The 11241-nt window shown below is 35.2% G+C and overlaps 1 protein-coding gene across 1 annotated transcript in view; it reads right to left on the reverse strand.

The window, feature by feature from the left end:
- Positions 1-6268: 6268 nt before the first annotated feature.
- Positions 6269-11241, reverse strand: part of LOC117104996 — a 16774-nt gene continuing 11801 nt past the window's right edge. The window contains exons 10-11 of the mRNA XM_033245976.1: positions 6783-6951; positions 6269-6404 (exon numbers count right to left, since the gene is read on the reverse strand). Of these exons, the coding sequence (XP_033101867.1) occupies positions 6276-6404; positions 6783-6951 (298 nt within the window). The 3' untranslated portion in view covers positions 6269-6275. The remainder of the gene's footprint in view (positions 6405-6782; positions 6952-11241) is intronic.

An 11241-nucleotide genomic window follows, 5' to 3' on the forward strand; every position in this document is an offset into this window, starting at 1 on the left:
AATATTGAAGATGCATTGGAAGAAAGAAGAGTAGGAAAGAAATTTGGAGCGGCTGAAATATTTACCGAAAATAAACAAAAATAATCATTTTGTCATTATTTGCATCACGTTTTTGTGAAATTTTGTTGGCACTAATCGTCAGAGGTCAAGGTGCCGGCAGCCTACATCAAAATCAACTTGGCAAGATATTCTATCTCGCCATGGCGACGTGCTTTTTTGGAAGTCAACTTGGCAAAATAATTTATGTTGCCATGACGACATGAACACGACAATTTTTACTATGTCGACTTGGCAAGATAATCTATATCGCCATGACGACATGTGCTTTTATGGAAGTCAACTTGGCAAGATAATGTATCTCACTATGGCAACTTTTAAAAGTTGATAAGTCGACATGGCAGGAAAACTTATCTGTGCATGTCGACATGTTATGTATATTATGTCGACTTGACAAGATAATTAATCTTGACAAGTCGTCAAGTAGGATGGCACTTAGGCGCTTCCGTCGTAAAGAAAAAATTGAGCGAGATAACATGCAACGCGCAACCGATTTAGTGTTCCTATTGTTCCTTTTTATCGAAACTAATCGCAAAGTTCACATACGTTACTAGAGGGTAAGCGAGCGCAATCAAGATTGAGAGTGCTCAAAATTTGTTCGTAGGCATCATTTGTTACAAGCTGGCAACAAGGTGAATCCGCATCAACAGCATTTGGCTCACACGGAATGGGCTGCTGCCACGCGGAATTTGGATTTAAGTGCCAAATTTGACTAAAAAATTGAAAAATTTACATGTTTTTAGCCAAAAATCGTATTTTTAAGCTAGTCCATCACTGGAAGATTAAATTTGGTTATATTTGGTATCATAGTAAAATTATCTATCAAATAAAGAGTATGATGTCACATTATTTTTGTGACCCAAAATTTACCAAAAATCTTATTTTTATGACTTTTTGTGCTAAATTTAAAAATACATGTTTTATTTATGATTTTAAGCTAAAAATTTCTATCCGATGCTTTCTCGAAAACTGGTGAATTTTCATCACCAGGCCTTGGCTCACACACGGAATGGGCTGTTGCTATGCTGAATTGTTAAATTTGACCACAAAAAAAATTAAATTTTACACGTTTTAACCCAAAAATTGTACAGGTCTCCCTCCAATTAAAGACCCCTCCGATTTAAGACCACTTCCAATTAAAGACTGCTTTTCTGTGGCCCCGTTTGAATTCCTATTTTTTTTACCATTAGCTGTTCCTCCAATTAAAGACTCCCACTTTAGAGACAAAAGACCATAATAATAATAATAATAATAATAATAATAGTGTAATAATAATTGTCAATTTATATAGCGCATAATGTACAATACCAAAAATTACCAAAAGTTTCACCTAACAAAAATAATGGTTTTGGCGGACAAAAATGAACACTTTCCCTCCAATTAAAGACCACTATAAAATAATAGTGATGTTAATGCCATTTTTTCTATAATAAATTTTGTTATGCGGCTTAAACATAGAAATACTAGCCAATGCACATCATAAGATGATGTTTTGTGTATATTGAGTAACAATGTTAGTGGTGATGTAATATTTTAATGAAAAGTTGCTTAACAAGTACAGGAATTGATGTTTGGATTTCAAAGAAATCCTATATTAAGAATAATTAACATCATGCAGTAACCGCAAATTCATTCCAAACATTTAAAGTATTATTTCTTAATTTCCTTCTAAAAGAGAAATTTAACGAACACATTTAGTGGCGGTATTTAATTGGTATCTATTACACCAAAAATGGATGGTTTTATGAATATACAGTGACATTAAAATAGCACAACAAAGATGGTGTTTTGTGTACCAGTGCTTTAGTGAATAGGCATCATAATGATAGTTTTACGGCAGACAGTAATTCATTCTAAAGACTTGGAATAAAACATTCAACGAAATATGTAGCATATGGTTTTGGCAGACCCAACGAAAAATGTTCTCTTCAAATAAAGAATACATTACAATACACCGTGACTTTAATGCAATTATTTTTAAATAATAAATGATACAATACCAAAAATTATTAAAAGTTTCACCTAACAAAAATAATGGTTTTGGTGGACAAAAATGAACACTTTCCCTCCAATTAAAGACCACTATAAAATAAATAGTGATGTTAATGCCATTATTTCTATAATAAATTTTGTTATGGGGCTTAAACATAGAAATACTAGCCAATGCACATCATAAGATGATGTTTTGTGTATATTGAGTAACAATGTTAGTGGTGATGTAATATTTTAATGGAAAGTTGCTTAACAAGTACAGGAATTGATGTTTGGATTTCAAAGAAATCCTATATTAAGAATAATTAACATCATGCAGTAACCGCACATTCATTCCAACCATTTAAAGTATTATTTCATAATTTTCTTCTAAAAGAGAAATTTAAAGAACACATTTAGTGCCGGTATTTAATTGGGATCTATTACACCAAAAATGGATGGTTTTATGAATATACAGTGACATTAAAATAGCACAACAAAGATGGTGTTTTGTGTACCAGTGCTTTAGTGAATAGGCATCATAATGATAGTTTTACGGCAGACAGTAATTCATTCTAAAGACTTGGAATAAAACATTCAACGAAATATGTAGCATATGGTTTTGGCAGACCCAACGAAAAATGTTCTCTTCAAATAAAGAATACATTACAATACACCGTGACTTTAATGCAATTATTTTTAAATAATAAATGATGGTAAGAATATATAAAATAATACACAGCATAAGACGATGTTTTGTGTACACAGTGCTCTATTCAATAGGCTTATACTAATAGTTTTAGTAGGACGATGATTTTAGTAATATTGTAATACCCCAAACAACGACGACAGCGACAACGACAATAATAATAATAATAATAACGATAATAATAAAAATAAAATAATAATAATAATAATAACGATAATAATAATAATAATAATAATAATAATAATAATAATAATAATAATAACAGGGAGGTTTAGCATGATTTACCGTTATTATCATTTATTATTATTTTATTCTTTATTATTACTACTACTACTTAGTAGTAGTAGTCCCAGTTGTTCCTAGTATTCGTCGCTCTTACCTTGTTCATTACTGCAACCGAATGGCAAAAAACCCCCAACCCTATGCCAAAGATGTACAGCACTAACATCATTTGAAATTACTAATGAAACCGTAAATTTGTCAAAAACCGTTCGCATCAAGTTCAGAAGTGGAAATGTTCACGTATATCAGCCTAATGTGTCTTATTAAAAAATAATAGTTAAATTTAATAGATAGCAAGCACGATCATAACCATGGATACCATAAAAAACTTTTGTAATCATGTAATTCCATTAATTATTTACATCACGATCTATAGCCTCTTTCCATTATGAATTTTAATATCAATGATTCCATCTGATTGAGTTCTTTTTTTTTACACATAGGCCTTTTTACATATAGTTATACCTTAGGCATTTATGATTATCGTTATTATTATCATTATAATTATCAAGAAAAATCTAAAACTTACGGTGTTCATTAGAGTAACAGCAAACACAATACTTCGAAAAACCACGGCATTAAAAAAAAAATTCACGGCAAATTTAAAATGAAATATCACGAAAAATTCAAAATACGACAAACACGACCCAGGTGGCGCCCCATACGAAGGCTCGCTCTTATGAGGCGCCAAGTGTAAATCCACCCCAGTGCATTACTATACTGCATTAGTTTTCTCCCTGTATGAATATATTTCAATATACAGTATCATGTATGAAACTACTATGATAAAATAGGCCGTTATCCTGTTATAAATACAAATGAAAATTCGTTATTGATAAATGTATAGTCCTACATTGCTTTTAAACCATTAATAAAAGACATGCTTTTCCCTCAGTTTAGACATAGCCTACATTACATGACCGTACGCAGGTGCATGTGGGGGTGCGACGGGTGCGCACATCCCCTCCCACAAATTACCAAAGGTTCACATTTCCGAGATGAAAAAAAATCACTACCCCCTCCCCAAACATGTCAAACTTATTTTTAAAAAGAAAAAAAATTTATATTCAAATTTAAGTTTGAGAGTGCCATCTCCGGCCATCTAGAGGTGCCATAATCATGAATTTTCTTACGTCAGCCCTAACCATGGTGGGGCTGCGGTGTTATCAACTTTCAATGAATGCCAACATTCCGGGACAATATAAAAAACATCTAGACCCATTTTCTTAAAATTTTACCCATTTAAAGTTAAATAATAGAAATCTGTACCCATTTTTTTAATACTCATTTTAGGCATAAAATTGCATAACTTAGACCCATTACAAAAATTGTGTGGGACTGTCCCAACTGTCCCAGTAGCTTTCTTCTGTATTGCTCTCAATCGGTAAAATCATTCCATTCCCCCTCCCCCCACCCCTCTATATCAAATTCCTTAATCCGCCACTGATAGTGGTATTTCCTTTATCTATGAAGTCCCTCCCTGGCCTATCATCAAATCCTAGATCCGCCACTAAAACCGTACGCATCTTCAGAAATCGATTAAATATGTCTTCAAATTATCAAAAATGCCTTACCTCCACAACCTCAATCCCAGCAGCAGGGTTCCACAAAGCGCCAACCCCTCCCCCACCCCCATCTCCTGCCATATAGAGGTGCCATAATCATACATTTCCTTACTTTTCCTTCCCTTGCCCCCCTCTATATCAAATTCATAAGTCCGCCACTAACAGTGGGGGATTCAAGAAGCCCAGCTGAATCTAGTTCCCTCTAAAAAAAAAACAAAAAAAAAATTGGGAAAAAAGAAAATGATATTCAAATTGTATGAGAGTGCACTTTCTGGCCATTTTGAAGGTGCCATGGTCATAAATTTTCTCTCCTCAGCCTCAACCATGGTGGGGCTAAGGTGGTATTTCCTCCATCTGTGAAAATCCCTCCCTGGCCCCTCTTCAAATTTCTAGATCCGCCACTGAAAACCGTATATGCATCTTTAGAAATCGATTAACTATAAGACCTAAAATTATCAAAAATGCCTGAGCTCCGCCTCCTCGATCCCAGCAGGATCCCCTCCCTCTAAGCGCCCCCCCCCCCCCTCCCCCCCCCTAATTTTGTTCCAATCTTCAGAACGTTTGTATCAATCCTGTCAGTGGCGGTAAGGGCGTGGAATTATTTAATGTATATAGGCATTGGATGAAACAAATAAACATTGGATATGGCACTTGGACCGTCAGAATACAGGGGACATCCTTGTCTGATTTACAATATTTATCTGGTTTCTTACTCAGGAACACAAATTTAATGTGTGTGCTGTAATGAACCTTTCCGCTAAGCCCCGCCCCTTGGATATTGTTGCTAAGGTCCTATGTTTTTTGGAAAACAAGTGGCTTGTTGGACACGCGCGTATTCCCAGCACTGTTCTGATTGGTCAGTTGTTAAGTTTGATTGGCGAATAAATTGAATCTAGAATCTTGAACCCTCCCGTTCATCGATTCGTGCTCTGTGTATCCACAACCCCTACCACCCTTGCCTCAGCAAAATCCTGGATACGCATCACATAGAAAACAGATCTTTCATTGACGACATGATACAAGATACAAAATAGACCTTCAAATGCAATGTGAAAAATATTTACCTAATTCTCAAAAACTTTTATCTGGTTCCTTAAGAATCGTAGGAAAATTACCTGTTTTGTTGAAAAAATTAGCTGCTCATTCACCGAAGCGTGAATGACCCAATTCAACCAAGGGTTCATTAGGTTTGAAGATAGTGACCGAAGCAGTTGCTGTTAAAACCCGTTGCTAAGGATAGCAACTAATTTGTTCAACAAAACAGATATTTTTCCTAATTTACAAAATAGTCAATACAATGACGACAGCAGCTGTGCAAGAAAAGAAAAACCATAATGCTTTGTACAATCACTTTGTACAAATTATGTGAATATAAATAAATAAATAAAACTATCAACAATAACTAATAAAACATCTAGGCCTATTTTGTGACGCAAGATATATAGGCATAGAGATTACACATGTTACATTACCGTCAACTACTTATAAGTATAGATTCGAACAAAAGGCTGGCATAAGCGAAATCGTGGGCCTATCGGATAGGAATGGGAGTAAGCTACGTGGACACTAATATTTTATGTATATATATTTAGTTATTATGCCTATTATCACTTAATGTACTAAAATATTTTCCATTCCTTGCGCGCCACATCCAGCAGAACTTCATATTTCGTTTTCTTTTAAGCTGGAATCTAAGTGTGTGAAGTCGTTGGTTGAGTTTCGTTATTCGATGATGAAGTTGTGATAACGCTGCTGTTTGTTGTGTTTATCTTTGACTTCATAACGTACTTTCTGAAGAAACCAACGAGAGTCGTACGAACCTATATTTTAAAGAACAAATTATATAAAAAATATAGTTTTATATAAAGAAGTATTTGATACAATTGTAAAAGAAATGTCATCATCATCATATCATGATCATCATACCATCGACATTCATCACTATCCTGCCCATCACCATCATTATCATCAGCAGCATCATCATCTTTATCCTCATCATTATCCTCGTCCATCTCTATCATAATCATCAGCTCATCATCTTCATTATCATCATTATTATCAACATCATTATCAACATCATTATCATCACCACCACCATCATATTATTATCGCCGTCATCATCATTATTGCCTCGTCGTCTCACAATCTATTTACTGTAAAACCCGATGAAGTTTTTTTTAGCAGCGTAACCCTCTTACCTCTTTATCGACTATACAGAAGTTGATGAAGATGAAGGCTCCCTGTAGACTATTGCAGCATACAAACATGTATTGCATTATAGCAGCGCTACTGACTATTGTAAATAAGCCTAGTATCCAGGTTAAGCCAAGCAAGGGGAGCAAGATCAGGGCACCTCTGGCGGAAACTCTGTACGATCATACAAAACAAAATTTACCCAAAATTGATCAAGGACAAAACGACGAAGGGGATTCATTTGAGATAAATCACAAGGACTAATACATTAAAATGATATCTGGATACTTAAGCGATACACAAAGAATAATAAAATTCAGGGGCAATACGAGGATGATGATGAATGTGAAGTTCCCTTAATTAAATTAGGATATAAGAAACTATAATCCAAACTGATCTCACCAATGTAATTGATATTAATTTTGAAATAACTTTCAATCGTACAAAACTACATTTTACATTTAAAGGCCTAATAAATAATATCTTACTTGAGTCTTTTGAAGTTGGGGTTAGCAGCGTCATGTGTTCGTGTTCGCTACCACATCACACGGACGACCAACACCATAATTATGCTGTTTATCTAAACAAGAAGTTTTTATATCAATAAATATCATGCATGTTGTTAGCATGGACCTATTAATTTTCCCTATTATTTTTATAATAATGTCAGTGTTTTTACATTTAAATGCTAAGGTCTCCCTCCATGCGCTTCGTGCACACATTTATCATCTCAATCTTTCGACAAGAGACAAATATAACAAACAAATAAGTTATTACGTAGTCTGAACTGCGCAAGCCCATATCAAGATCAATTGACATTAACAAACATACACCACATATACACACAACAGGTTTATGTTGAATAACATTGGATACGAACATGCGCAGTTCAGACAGACTACGAAATGGCTTATTTCTCTGTTAACAAAAAACAACACCTACACACAACGATATAAAATTTACACAGATATAAATATGAAAACAATACATGTTATCAAATAGTTGCACAAAAGTATCAATAAGTCATCTTAAACATTTAAAAAAGAATTTGGCACTTTGAGACAGCCCCTGTGGTAGATGCGAGAGTTGCTGGTGCTGGCTTACTAGGTAGCACAGACACGTCATGAAAGGACCTTTGGGCCTACATATAAGTAGACTCTAAAATCGATTAATTAAGCCCTTGAAACCCCTAAATTTTTAAAATTTTCGGGGGCTACGCCTCCTGGACCACATTCGAAACCTTTTAATCGAAGCTCGACCACGCCCACATTGCTTTCGTCGGGGGAAATCTGACACCTTCTCCGAGGGCATTTCCACCCTCCGTCGGGCAAATCCTGGCGCCACCCCTGCCTTTGGGGAGGAAGTCATTGATCGAGTCCACATATCTAAATGCCTTGCATCATTTAAATGTGCTATACATTTCTATATTATTATTATCTATATATTAATTCTGCTAATTGTCACCGCGTAACTTCCCCTATCCCCTCTGAAACCGCTGACAGGAATGTGCTCATATTTCATACACTCGGGCTTCTATGTCACGACCATGCACATTTCGCTACTTTTTAAGGCTGGATATTGGATAACAACTTAAAAAAACCCCCAAAACCACCGAAAATCAGTACCTGTTTCGCCATGTTTCGCAAGTTCTTACGTCAGGTAAATACAATTAATCACATCTATTCTGTACTGCAATCCTTAGGTCTAAAAATGATCGAGTCAGGCCGTAAAAGAACCAGTCTATGGCCGTATTCGACTGGTCGTTCTTCGTTAAACCACGCCCACCTGCGCAGCGGTAAAATCCTACTTAAACGAAGATGACGAGTCCGAATAGAAAACTTGTAAATCCTCGACAAAACAAAATGGCTGCATGCTGTGTAATCAAGATTGCTTCAGCTTGTGGCAGTATGAGTTTTTAGTAAAAAAAAAAATATTTTCATCCAGTTTTTGAATTCTGTTGGTCGCATTTATTTTTTGACTTGTGGGTAAATATTATAATATTTTATTTTCTGAAATTTAATCTAAATTTTATTAACACAAATGTTGTTTCTAAACTCACCAATCGGCCATGTTTGTTTTGGTCACGTGAATAATTTAACGCTGATTAACGCACTCTGGTTTAAGTTAATTTTCGTTGTCAACGAAGTCTATTATTTTATAAACTACAGTAGTTGAATGAAAATAATACTCAACGAAAATTCGTAGTCAACGAAATGATACAATCGAATACGCCCAATGTTTCGCAGCTTCATTACGTCACCCGCCCAGTACAGTACAGTGTAGTACTTCTCACGTTCGTCGTCAACAAAATGGGTGACGACAAGCATGTATCCGTACCTCTTTGGAGTAGGCCTAACCATTGCATTATACTGGATATATTGTAGTTTTATGGCACAAAACATCAGCAATAAATGGCATGTTTTAGAAGTCGATCAGGTAAAAATAAAGATACACCTGGGCACAAGCCATGATATAACCTCGGCCTAACCATACCGGCTAGCCCTACACAGGCCTATAGAATAGGCACACAGCCTTAGGCTCTGGCCCAGGCCTGGCTCTAGCTTAGGCGCGGCCTACCCTAGCCTATGATGTCGATCACAGATAGGCCTAGACCTATGGGCCTAGGCTCAGGTGTAGTTAGCATACCTAGGGCCTATCCTCTATCTCTCGAATCCGGGTCGATTTAGAGTGCATTAAGATAGATAGGGTCAAGCTAGCTCCACGTACCAATCAATTTGAATTTACGTAAACACGTCAGGACAATGTTTACGGGTTCTTTTGAATGTCAGTCGGATATGCCTTACAATACATGCATCTACATTAATTCAAGAGAAACACTTCTCTCATGCCCAACTAGGCAAGGCCTGCTGTATATTTCTGTACTTTCACTTACAAGAGAGGGTAGCCCAAAGCAGCAGTGGAAGATCCAGTAGCCTAGGGGAAAGGGACGTCACTGTGAACGGCTCCTGCCCCGTTTTGCCACTAATTTTTTTTTTAAATTTCAATGCAATATATATGCTATTCGCTTATTCAATTATTCTGAAACTGTTGTGTCCCCCCCCCCCCCCCCCCTTTGAAAAATTAAACATTCTGGATCCACCCTTGATCGCACTGCACAATAATTCCTCACAAGGACTACAGTGTGCTGCAAAGACACTCAAAACATTAACTACAAAAACGTCCTTCAGAAAAATAATGACATGGTAACCATAACATCCACAATGATTGCCTCCTCAACTTCCCCATTCAACAATATACATGATCGCCATCTTTCCTGACTCATTCAACACGGGTATACTTATGCTAGTTATTATTGTACAATCAAAATTTATTTTAAAAGTTAAAAATGCTAGGTATATTCAATCAGTGAATCTATTAATCTGAAAAAAATAATATTTATAAAATATTCTTCAACAACCTTCAATTAATAATAAAATACCATTTAATCATCAATTCGTCATAAGCCTAAATATAAAAATGTGTTGAAGATTCATGTACAAACGCTATTATTAGTAAAATATTAATATGGTGCCCATAAATTTGCAGTGAGTGCTAATCGGTGTATTACCTTACCTTCATGCTTCTACTACCTACCATAAGAATTACGACTACTGGAGCAGCTATTGTCCATACAACTCCATTTTCATGGTTAAGCCAGCACCTGCGGAAAATACCAGTATTTCTTTTTATTTGAAAATGAGCTGATCGCTTGTTCAAATGTGTGGTGACTTTTTATTGGCCAACAAAAAAAAAAACTGGAAACAATTGTAATATAAATTTTGGTAGTTAACATGGAAATGAAGTAATAAACCGTGTTTTGCACAAGCAAATATTCTAAAATTGTTATTGTAAACAAAATGATATAAATAAATATTTTAAAACTAGTTAATTATTATGGTGGCTTAATTTGGGTAATGGGCTCAAATACGAATTCCTGAATTTCCTGATGTTTCTGATGACTAAACCGTCGACTAAACATATTTACTCTTATTTAAAGCCCCATTCCCGGCAAAATTTCACTAAAAATTGACTTTTTTTTAGAAAATATGCATTTGCATTACTTCAATTATAATAAATCATGGAAAAATATTGGCATGAATTTTAGTTTTACGCAAAAGAATAAAAAAAATGAGAAATACAGACTATTTCTCATAAAATATTACCATTTTCTCGACGAATTCATCGTTACTAGGCAAATGGTTGTAGATCGCATCCACTGGAATACTCTCGCTTTTATGTATACTTTATACAGTCAATAAAGTGCGCCCTCTCTAATGAGATTACTTTTTGTACTTCGCATCTCGCACAATGCGGTCGTTCGGTTAGGCTGAGATATTTTATTTATTTATTTATTTCAAAAATCATCCAACAGCGGAAGCCAATTACAGGATGTCTTATAATACATATAAATATATAGAAAAATACAAACAAGCGAAAGATAAATTGATAAATAACATTACAGTA

The sequence above is a fragment of the Anneissia japonica genome, unplaced genomic scaffold (genome assembly GCF_011630105.1).
Source record: "Anneissia japonica isolate Jap-2015-1 unplaced genomic scaffold, ASM1163010v1 scaffold287834_len5846547_cov211, whole genome shotgun sequence".
NCBI lineage: Eukaryota > Metazoa > Echinodermata > Crinoidea > Comatulida > Comatulidae > Anneissia > Anneissia japonica.